Source organism: Bombina bombina, chromosome 3 (genome assembly GCF_027579735.1).
Source record: "Bombina bombina isolate aBomBom1 chromosome 3, aBomBom1.pri, whole genome shotgun sequence".
In the NCBI taxonomy this organism is placed as follows: domain Eukaryota; kingdom Metazoa; phylum Chordata; class Amphibia; order Anura; family Bombinatoridae; genus Bombina; species Bombina bombina.
In genome coordinates, this window is record NC_069501.1 from 867,533,143 (window position 1) to 867,545,590 (window position 12,448).

Genomic DNA, 12,448 nt, shown 5'->3' on the forward strand with positions numbered 1-12,448 from the left:
GGGATTATGAAAATATGATATTATATTTTGGTATAGAATAACAGCGTGCTCTCATATTTATATTCATATAAGCTTATAATTTCTGAATAATATATACACAGCTGCTAGTAAGATATATAATCTTTTCAGAGCAATGTTCCTAATATGACCTAGACTGTTAATATTGATAGAGCAATAATTGCCTTATATAGGTAGAAAGCAAAATATAACTTAATTAGGAATACATACAAGAGTTTCCTCCTTTTTACTCTGATATATGTTTTGAGCCCTAAGATATATAGGCAAACTGCTTCTGTTATAAATATATCATTGTTTTTTGGCGTCTATGTTTTCTTTTATCGTTTGTTAAACAGCGATTTCAACTCTGTGATACTAAAACATTGCCTAAGGGAAGTAAATCTTTAATTGATATATGTTTTGAGCCCTAAGATATATAGGTAAACTGCTTCTGTTATAAATATATCATTGTTTTTTGGTGTCTATGTTCTCTTTTATCGTTTGTTAAACAGCGATTTCAACTCTGTGATACTAAAACATTGCCTAAGGGAAGTAAATCTTCAATTGAGATATATGTTTTGAGCCCTAAGATATATAGGTAAACTGCTTCTGTTATAAATATATCATTGGTTTTTTTTTTTTTTTTTGGTGTCTATGTTTTTTATTGTTTGTTTAACAGCGATTTCAACTCTGTGATACTAAAATATTGCCTAAGGGAAGTAAATCTTTAATTGTTAAAGGGTTAATAATTTCTATGTATATCACCTCAGTGTTCCTCATGTGTATTTAATTAGGCTGTTAAGGTTAGTGCAGCACAGTCTATGAGGAAGGTGTAATGCTGAAACATGTAAGACTGGTGTTGTACTAGCCTCAGGACACTTAGATGTTTATTTTTATTATTTTCCAATAAAAGTTATATTTTAACTTTTACACTGGCTGACTCGCTTATAAGTTTTTTCTTCATATCTGACAAGTGGATTGGGAATCCTACCTGCGGTTTGCAGCACAGTGTTTTCTTTGATACTAGTAGGAGAGCGGGCGGATCAAATTTCAGTGTGAGACACTGACTGAATAGTGTGCAGCAGTTTGGAGCTCAGAAGTGCCTACGTACCCTATCAAGCAGGAGACCAGCGGCTATCAAGTTGTGACCAGGATGCAGGATGCCGAGGAGTGACTAGTAAGTCTTTTATACCGGCAGGTCTATGAATAGTTGTGAGCTGACTCTGTGGCATTTTTGGATTAGATATATGGAGTGTCAGTGCGCTTTTTAAAGGGATATTGCTTTGTTGTGGATATATCTTAAACTCACCTTACTTTTGTACTCATGAACTTTACCTATTCCTAAATACTCTCTCTCCCCCCTGCAGCTCGTCTCAAAAGCAGTCTCACTACTGCATATCTGTATCTCATCTCATGTCACTCTCCTTCTTGCTTTTACTTACTGCTGGTGACATCTCCCCTAATCCTGGTCCCCAACAACTTCCTAGCCGTGCACATCCATGTGTACCATTCCATAAACTAAGAAAACAAAAATCTGGCAACCTTTCTCACATTCCTCTTGCATCTAAAGCCACTACCCCTTTCCCTTGTGCACTCTGGAACTCTTACTCTGTTTGCAACAAGCTCACTTCTATACATGACCTCTTTATCTCCCTTTCCCTCAAGCTTATGGCCCTAACAGAAGCCTGGCTCTCTCCCCTAGTCACAGCATCCACTGCTGCTCTGTCACATGGGGGTCTCCACTTCAGCCACACTCCTAGGTCTGGTAATAGACAAGGAGGTAGTGTAGGTATTTTACTTTCCTCTCTTTGCACTTTTTAACAAATACAACCATTCCACTTGACCCTACCCTCACAGCTACTCCTCTCCCTCTCTTCTACCCTTACCCCTATACTCATACACATTTCCAACCTCTCTCTCAGCACCAGTATATTTCCCTCATCTCTGAAACATGCGCTGGTCACACCTATCCTCAAAAACCCTTCCCTTGATCCAACCTCCCCATCCATCTACCACCCTATTTCCCTCCTCCCTCTTGCCTCAAAGCTTTTTGAAAAGCTAGTATATGCATGCCTATCCCATTTCCTTACATTAAACTCCCTCCTTGTCTAAATTTTTAATTTTTGTAATTCATGTTTATGTATTTACTGTCAAATAATATAATTAAAAAAAGACATAGAAAAAAAATTAGGGAGTTTTAGAGTCCTGATTAGAGGATTGTGATTAAGTTATAAGAGTGCAAGTTTAAATCTGTCCATTAATGGAGTGATGTACCACATATATATGCATAGCAATTATTAATAATGCAGCCTGGAAATATGGATCATACGTGTCTTATAAAACCCTTATTGTGGTGACATATGCATGTGCTCATAAGAACAAGAGATCAGACACTGACAGCTGACACTGAATTCTTTTAAAACCTTATACTTCTTAGTGTTTTTAACCTTACCCGATTCAACAGTTTCATTGTGGATGTTTATACTAACCTAGTTTGAGCTTCACACGTATGGCATTATAATAAGTGAGAACGTTTAATTTTTTTTACAGTGGACTTTAAGCTGTAAATGTTTTATTTCTAGCGGATTATCCATTTATTTGTGGCATACCTTTCTTTTTTGAAATACTACATGAAAAATATGTTTAGTTTTGAGTGTCTTGTACGTTAGTTAGATCATTGGATGTGTAAAGATTTTGCCCAATTTTAAATATTTGGGTGTGGCCTAAATGTTGGCTAAATGCTCTCCACCAGAAATTGTTGAGAAAATCTACTTTATAAGTGGTCAGTTATTGTGTTTATTTTATGTAGAGCTCTAGCAGTTATTATGGTGACTATGTAATAGTTTCCCAAAGGGGTTACAGAGAACAGGCAAACTGACAAGTATCTATGTTTTATTTAGTGGGTGACTCATAAAATCACTGGTTATATTTATTTTATTATTGACTTTATCTCCATATTTTAGGAGTAAATTTAAAATATCTTGGGAGCCTATGAGACATCAGGAGGAGTTTGTAAAATGTGGACCTTCATGTTTAAGTAGAAAGGGCAAGACCTATATATCAGTGGTCTATCAGACGCCTTCCAGTATATTTTACTGTATGAAATAAGCCTTGCATGCTAGAAACAATAATTTGGATTCAGTGAATGTGTTGAATCTCAAAGATATGGATAGGGTTTGCCTTTAAATATAGGAGAGCTGGGGCTTTAGTGCCAGATGATTACCAAGAAGAGTGAGCGTGTTTTCTTAACTGTTACATGTCTCAGTTTTGGTGAATTCTGAGAGATATGAATTGTCCAAATGTCCTTAATGAATATTTAATAAAGACTTGGTAAGATAATATAAAGAGGAGATTACTTTTGTTAAATAACTCAGTGCATTCCCATGTATATTTGTATTCTAAATAGTAAAACTGCAGACCAGCAATACTTTAGCAAAACGTGTTATATATTTGCAGTTGTATACCAACAAAGGTCTGTATAAATGCTAACCTTTATCCATGATTACCAGCTTTTGGAAACCCATGAAAAAATAGCTTAATTAAATGTTTCATTTAACCCCTTAATATATAAAAAAATAAATTAAACTAAAATAAATTATAATGCGTTTCATATTTATGGCATATCTATCTTTTGAAAGAAAAGTAATAATATTTAGGTTGATGGCTTGTGAAAATCACCATTAAAGGGACAGTCAACACCAGAATTTTTGTTGTTTTAAAAGATAGATAATCCCTTAATTACCAATTCCCCAGTTTTGCATAACCTACACAGTTATAATTATACACATTTTACCTCTGTAATTACCTTGTATCTAAGCCTCAGCAGACTGCCCCCTTATTTCAATTCTTTTGACTGACTTGCATTTTAGCCAATCAGAGCTGTCTCCATGGTAAATTCACGTGCATGAGCTCAATATTATCTATATGAAACACGTGAACCAATGCCCTCTAGTGGTGAAAAACTATCAAAATGCATTTAGATTAGAGGCGGCCTTCAAGGTCTAAGAAATTAGCATATGAAACATGAAAGTTTTTTTTGGACTTGACTGTCCCTTTAAAGTCTAAGATCATTTTTGTAGATAAATCAGTTGATAATGTGAAACTTTTTTTTCGACTTGACTGTCCCTTTAAAGTCTAAGATCATAAATATGAAACGCATTATAATTTATTTTAGTTTAATTTATTTTTTTATACGATTGTGATTGACCACATTGTCAGAATACAAGAGAAGACCAATTAGAACTGCAATTAAAAAAAAAAAAAAATAGACCCATTCCAAGCCATTAGAGTATTTTGTATGAATAATTAGATCCATTTCATGTACTTTTTTGGCACAATTTTCTATTATATACTGGTTGTTTTAAATAATTGGAATGATTAAACAATCTAAAACTGAGAAACAAGTCTCAGGCTCTGTTTTTATCATGGAGGTTTCCATACAGTTACAGGGAAGCAAAAAATAAGTTTATGTGAAAACATTGCAGCTTCTTGATTGAATATTAATCATAACTCTTGAATGGGATTTAATATTTTTTTAATAACTTAACCAACAATATCAGTTTATGACGTTAGTATTTAACAATTTTATAACATTGTGTGTCATGTCAGTAAAGTCATAAATAGACATTCATGATTTAGACAGAACATACCATTTTAAACAACTTTACACTTTACACTCATTGAATTTGCTTCCTTCTCTTGTTATCCTTTGCTGAAAGGTTTATCTAGATAAACTCAGGAGCAGCAAAGAACCTAGGTTCTAGCTGCTGATTGGTGGCTGCATATATATATATATATACTGATCGTCATTGACTCACCCATGTGTTGTTAGAAACCAGTAGGGAAATGCTGCTCCTTCAACAAATGATACCAAGAGAATTAAACATATTTGATAATAGAAATAAACTGGAACTTGTTTAAAATTGTATGTTCTACCTAAATCATGAAAGAAAAATTTTGCGTTTCATGTCCTTTTAAATCATAACATTTTTTGAATGCTCAAACACTAAATTGCAATCATGAGCAAAATATCGGATGATTATATTTTACTTATGCCCATTTTATTTTTCAATAGTGTAAAGTTTTTTTTATGAACTATTTATTAAATCAGTAGACAATTGTCTTTATATGCAAAAGAGCATTCACAAAAAGTGTATCCTTAAAAAAAAGATATGACATGTTAAACAGAATAAAATGGATATTGAAAAGATTAAATCTCATGAAAAAGGAAAGTCCAAAAAACATGATAAAAGCTTCTTGAAATGTATTTTCTGAAGGATTTAAATACTACTATTATTTTTTTTCAAAACAAAGAATACGTGAAAATTACAATATCTAAAGCCACTTGAAAACCATGCTAAAACCATCTTCTAGTCTTATGGATTTGTATGACTTTGAACCTTGGGTAAAAATGGGGATTAGAATTGATCAAAATGTCAAATCAAAAAGTCAGTTTTAATCATAATTAATGTTACTTGTTCAACTTTTTCACAAGAAATTATTTTCAACTTATTTAATGGAAGACCTTTACAAATGGAACATGATATACATAATGGCTTGTTAATAGTCATGATAAACAGTAAACAAGAGGTTTTATTACACTACTGAACAATAATAAAATGAAATTTACATTTATGTTGTATCGAGATTATGTTGTCATTTCATGCCATTGAGAACATTTATTGAATCTAGTTTAATACACAGTTGCTTTACCTAGATGCTAATTGTAAAAAAAAAAAAAGGTAATTCAACTAATTTATTTACTAGCAACTTCAAACATCTGGAAGATCTGATCTTAAATCTCTCAGATAACTGCAAAGTTTTTTTGTTTTTTTTTGTACAAGACATTACAAACCACTGGGATGACTTAGCTGAGTGTTAGAAACAGATGTCTGAATGCTAATAAAAATAAAACTATATTATTTAGTAATTCAACATTACTCTAAAAGTCTGACTACTCTGAAGTGAAGTACAAAGAAAACTTATGACAAGTAAAGTTATATACTTGGAAATGGTAATTAGCTGAATAACAAAGAACATTAACTCTTACAGCATACTGCATTGCCTTCCAAGTTGTCCTCTGGGTGCAAGCATCAAAGAAAAGAAAGGAGAAATTAAATTAAACTTTTGTTAGTTTTTGTCTTCACACAATTGCAGTGTCAGTAGTTGTTAGAAAGCATCACATTAGGATATATTGACATGAGTACCTCACATGTGGTATTTAGGATAGATAGCTACTATAAATCAAGTGCTGGTCATACTATACAAGTGCAAATGTCCAGTTCCATTACTTTATAACTAATGTAAGTATAGCACTGTGGAATCTGCCGGCTCTCTACAAATAACCAATAATAAATATTGCTGTCAGTAAAATTATTGTTTCCTGCCATGTATGGTTGCTTTAATAAGTGAGTGGGCAGGAAGATACAAATTATTTTTGCATTCACTTTATAACTCAAACTGAATTCCACATAAAGGGCTAGATTACAAGTGGTGCGCTAATGTTACCGTGTTATTTAGTCCTAACTGTTTACGTGAGGACTTTAGTCACGCTAACCCCACAAGCACAAATTTGGTTTGTGTTTGTGTGGTCGTGTTTACTTCCAACTTGAAATACACTCTTAGCCTTTTCCACTCAAATACCTGAAAACAAGAAAAAATATTTGTATCCAATATTATATGTTCTACTGTGTGAGAGAGAGTGAGAGAGAGAGAGAGAGAGAGAGAGTGAGAGAGTGAGAGAGTGAGAGAGTGAGAGAGTGAGAGAGTGAGAGAGTGAGAGAGTGAGAGTGAGAGAGAGAACATTTTTTTCTATATTAAGAACATTGTAATGTAAAATATTTATAACTACCTTTGGGTAACTCATTTATATATGTTTCTAATTGGTCACAGCGTAGGAGGTAAGATATGTAAGATAAAAAAATATTTTTAAAATGCATGCACCAACAAACATGTATCTTGTATACAAACCTTTTGCAATGCAGTTCTTCATTGATGATATACTAAACATGTATATAATGGGTTTGATGTCCATTTAAGCAATACATATTTAGTGAGCATAGCAAATGTTTTGCCAATTTAGAATAGTTTAATTTCTAATTAATTTTCTAATTGTCTCCTTAAGGACATAGCTATTTCTTGTATAAAGTATGCTCCTGAGATGAAAACTCTAAGACCTTGAATACAAGTGGAGAGCAAAAATATTAGCGCTATTGTCCATTAATATTGATTGAGCACTTCTCTTTTTGAGATCATATTACATGCTCAAAGTTATGTTGGAGTGGGTGTGCTAAATCCCTCATGTAAAAGACTTCTATTCAGGTGCTCATTAAAATTCACGTTGGATATCTCTTGAGCACTAACCAGAGGGTGCGCTAAGCTGATGATGTGCAGGTAGTGGAGTATATTATGTAGTTCTATGGTATGCTATAATAATAATAATAAAGTCTTAAAAAGCAATCATTTTACAGTCATTTTGATTGTGCTACAGCACATCACTTAAAGCAGGGATGGGGAAACTTGGCCCTCCTGATGTTTCAGAACTACATTACCCATGATGCTTAGGCACTCTGAAGTCCAGTTGAACATCATGGGAAATGGAGTTCTGAAACAACATTTGTATTTCATGATTCAGATAGAGAAAACAATTTTTAAGACGTTTCTAATTTACTTCTATTATGAAATTTGCTTTGTTTTCTTGTTATTCTTTGTTGAAAATATATCTAGATAGGTAGTGTGCACATGTCTTGGGCATTACATGACAGGAAATAGTGCTGCCATCTAGTGTTCTTACTAATGTATAACATTGTTGCAAAACTGCTGCCATGTATTACTGCAGACACGTGCACACTCCTAAACTTACCTTCCTGCTATTCAACAAAGGATAACCAGAAAATGAAGAACATTTGATAATATAAGCAAATTGGAAAGTTGTTTAAAACTTATGTTCTATCTGAATCATTAAAGAAGAATGTTTTTGTTGTTGTCCCTTTTACTAATCACTTGTAATAAGAGCACAATGAGTGTGCTAATAGCATTGTCTCATTAAAAGTATAGGGTGCACTAAATTAACTTTAGAGCCTTTAAAAAGCTTTAGTTAAGATATTTAAAGGGATAGGAAAGTCAAAATTAAACTTGCATGATTCAGATAGAGCTTGTCATTTTAAGAAACTTTTAAATTTGCTTCTATTTAAAATGTGATTTGTTCTCTTGGAATCCCTTGTTGAAAGAGAATATGCACATATCATACACTAGTGGGAATTAGCTGTTGTACCTTCAGCAAAGGATAACAAGAGAATGAAACAAATTTAATAATAGAAATAAATTGGTTGGTAAAGTTGTTTAAAAGTTTTTCTATCTAAATCAAAGAGAAAATTTGGGGGTTTTCTGTCCCTTTAACCATCCACATAGAGTACCAGATTTTGCATTATTCTTTATGAGAGGTCATGGTAAAGATAAAGCACCATGTGCTATCTATTGTGCTCCACTTGTAATCTAGCTGGAATGGAATCATTGATAAACTGGCCTTGATTTATTTACCCCAACGATTGGCAAAGAAAAAGACCCTAAGATCTGTGATTTTTATGGCTATGAGAGCATGGTAAGCATTAGACTTACAATGCTCAGCTAACTTCAGTATAATCAGTCACAAATACATTGTGCACAGTAAAGTATTAACTGACATAACTGCAAACTGTATATTGTATCCACGCTACTATATCATATCCTGATTGGTGCCAGGAACAGCGATACTAGAAGATACTTTTACACCATTTCTAAGACGCAATTAACCTTCTGACTGTAATTATTCAGTATTGTAAGATTTACATTTGCAGTGCAAAACATGAGTTAAAAGGAAAGCAGTCAAAATGAAAATCTCATAATTTAAATTGAGCATAATTCAAATAGAGCATGCACTCTAAAAACAAAAAGAAAAAAATGTCAGTTTATTTTTATAACCAAATTTGTTTCGTACCCCTGGTATCCTTTGTTAAAGAGTAACTACAGTTATGTTAATAGGAACTCAGGCGTGTGCACGTCTTTAGCACCTTAAAAGGACATTCAAGCCAAAACTGGGATCCACATGGATGTATTTCAGTTATGAATAGAAGCGTTTTTGTAATAATACAACAGCAAAAATAATTCTAATAAAAGCTATAGCTGTTTCAAAAGTGTATTTAAGTATGCAACGTGCACTGGCATTTTAAACACAGCACTTGGTCAGAGAGCCTAAGGTGCTTGTACCATTTGGTACAATCAGATTGAGCTCGCATTCTATTGGCTGATCGGAACAGCCAATAGAATGCAAGCTCAATCTGATTGGCTGATTGAATCAGCCAATCGGATTGAACTTGATTCTGATTGGCTGATTCCATCAGCCAATCAGAATTTTCCTACCTTAATTCCGATTGGCTGATAGAATCCTATCAGCCAATCGGAATTCGAGGGACGCCATCTTGGATGACGTCCCTTAAAGGAACCGTCATTCGTCGGGAAGTTGTCGTCGGAAGAAGATGGGTCCGCGGTGGAGGTCTTCAAGATGGAGCCGGTCCTCATCGGCTGAAGATAGAAGATGCTGCTTGGAAGAAGATGTTTGCCGGTCCGGATCTACTCTTCTTCCCGGATAGGATGAAGACTTTGGAGCCTCTTCTGGACTTCTTCAGCCGTCGGATGATGGATGTCTAGCCCCCTCTTGGGTTGGATGAAGATATCGGAGCCAGGACGGATCGGTGTGATACCCGGTGAGGTGAAGACAAGGTAGGAAGATCTTCAGGGGCTTAGTGTTAGGTTTATTTAAGGGGGGTTTGGGTTAGATTAGGGGTATGTGGGTGGTGGGTTGTAATGTTGGGGGGGGGTATTGTATGTGGTTTTTTTACAGGCAAAAGAGCTGAATTCTTTGGGGCATGCCCCGCAAAGGGCCCTGTTCAGGGCTGGTAAGGTAAAAAAGCTTTGAACTTTTGTAATTTAGAATAGGGTAGGGCATTTTTTTTATTTTGGGGGGCTTTGTTATTTTATTAGGGGGCTTAGAGTAGGTGTAATTAGTTTAAAATTGTTGTAATATTTTTCTAATGTTTGTAAATATTTTTTTATTTTTTGTAACTTAGTTCTTTTTATTTTTTGTACTTTAGTTAGTTTATTTAATTGTATTTATTTGTAGATATTGTATTTAATTAATTTATTGATAGTGTAGTGTTAGGTTTAATTGTAGGTAAGTGTAGGTATTTTATTTAATTTATTTATTGATAGTGTAGTGTTAGGTTTAATTGTAACTTAGGTTAGGATTTATTTTACAGGTAAATTTGTAATTATTTTAACTATTTTAGCTATTAAATAGTTCTTAACTATTTAATAGCTAATGTACCTGGTTAAAATAAATACAAAGTTACCTGTAAAATAAATATAAATCCTAAAATAGCTATAATATAATTATAATTTATATTGTAGCTATATTAGGATTTATTTTACAGGTAAGTATTTAGCTTTAAATAGGAATAATTTATTTAATAAGAGTTAATTAATTTTGTTAGATTTAAATTATATTTAATTTAGGGGGGTGTTAGTGTTAGGGTTAGACTTAGCTTTAGGGGTTAATACATTTATTAGAATAGCGGTGAGCTCCAGTCGGCAGATTAGGGGTTAATGTTTGAAGTTAGGTGTCGGCGATGTTAGGGAGGGCAGATTAGGGGTTAATACTATTTATTATAGGGTTAGTGAGGCGGATTAGGGGTTAATAACTTTATTATAATAGCGGTGCGGTCCGCTCGGCAGATTAGGGGTTAATAAGTGTAGGCAGGTGGAGGCGACGTCGTGGGGGGCAGATTAGGGGTTAATAAATATAGGGGTCAGCGATGTTAGGGCAGCAGATTAGGGGTACATAGGGATAATGTAAGTAGCGGCGGTTTACGGAGCGGCAGATTAGGGGTTAATAATAATATGCAGGGGTCAGCGATAGCGGGGGCGGCAGATTAGGGTGTTAGTGTTTAGACTCGGGGTACATGTTAGGGTGTTAGGTGCAGACGTAGGAAGTGTTTCCCCATAGCAAACAATGGGGCTGCGTTAGGAGCTGAACGCGGCTTTTTTGCAGGTGTTAGGTTTTTTTTTCAGCTCAAACAGCCCTTTTGTTTTCTATGGGGGAATCGTGCACGAGCACGTTTTTGAAGCTGGCCGCTTCTGTAAGCAACTCTGGTATTGAGAGTTGCAGTGGCGTTAAATATGCCTGTACGCTCCCTTTTTGGAGCCTAACGCAGCCATTCTGTGGACTCTCAATACCAGAGTTATTTTAAAGGTGCGGCCAGAAAAAAGCCAGCGTTAGCTACGCGGGTCGTTACCGACAAAACTCTAAATCTAGCCGTAAGAAAATGTATCTATGCTGCACATGCAGAGACAAATTGTAACCCTAAAACAGTGATAACTTTTACTAGAAGCAATTTTGCCAATACATGTATATTACAAATATGTTTCTAATTAAAGATGTAATTCATCTATGTGTATTTAAATTTTGACTGGAATGTCCCTTTAAGGCAGCAGTTTTTACAAGAATGCATAACACTGCAACAAACATTGTTGCAAACGTTACTGCACTTAACTTGCTGCTAATAAAGGACCAGATTACAAGTGGAGCACTAATTAATTCTCCAGTTCGAGTGTTAATTGCACTAGAAGTAACTTTTTGAGTTCGTATTACAAGTTGAAAGTAAAAAGTTATTGCTCTTGAGCTAACTCAATGCGCGCAAAAAGACAAACCTAGAATATTGCGTGTGCGAAACCCTAATCCCCCATAAAAGTAAATGGAGCAAACAAAGTGGAAAAAAAACAACTCACGCGCAAACCCGATTGCATATTCTCATGTTCGCAAACCCAACATGAAAATATGAATATTTCACATTCCAATGTTCTTCACATACAAGAACGTTCTATTTATTCATAAATACATATTTCTATATATGATGGCATTTTGGTACAAAACATATCTATATCTATATATTTATATGTATATATAGGTATTGATATGTACAGATATATATAGGATTATATATTTACAAATACTTTGAACATATTCTGCTATGTGCAGAACATTGGAATGTGAAACATATACAGTAAATACACACTATAACACTTTATTAAAATGAATATTACATAAATATGCTTCTACATATGTATTTATAGGTATATTGTCTGTAAAACATATATTCACATATAAATACATAAATACATATGTGCACATGTATATAAACATATATATATATACACATAGACATACATATACATCTTTAATTCCCTTTTCCTGCCTTTATTTTCTAACACCTGAGATCTTATATCTTATAACTTATTTGTGCAATATTTTTTTATAAATAATATTTTTAGATGGTGTTATTATGAGTGTAAGTGAACTTTGTAATGTATTTTTGATGTGATTTGTGACACTTTTTTGTTTTGTAAAACAGTTAACCAG

At 33.9% G+C, this 12,448-nt stretch overlaps 1 protein-coding gene across 1 annotated transcript in view; it reads right to left on the minus strand.

The window, feature by feature from the left end:
* Positions 1 to 12,448, minus strand: part of GPC6 (glypican 6) — a 2,314,333-nt gene that overhangs the window by 206,879 nt on the left and 2,095,006 nt on the right. Inside the window, exon 7 of the mRNA XM_053705482.1 lies at positions 6,047 to 6,076. Within this exon, the coding sequence (XP_053561457.1) occupies positions 6,047 to 6,076 (30 nt within the window). The remainder of the gene's footprint in view (positions 1 to 6,046; positions 6,077 to 12,448) is intronic.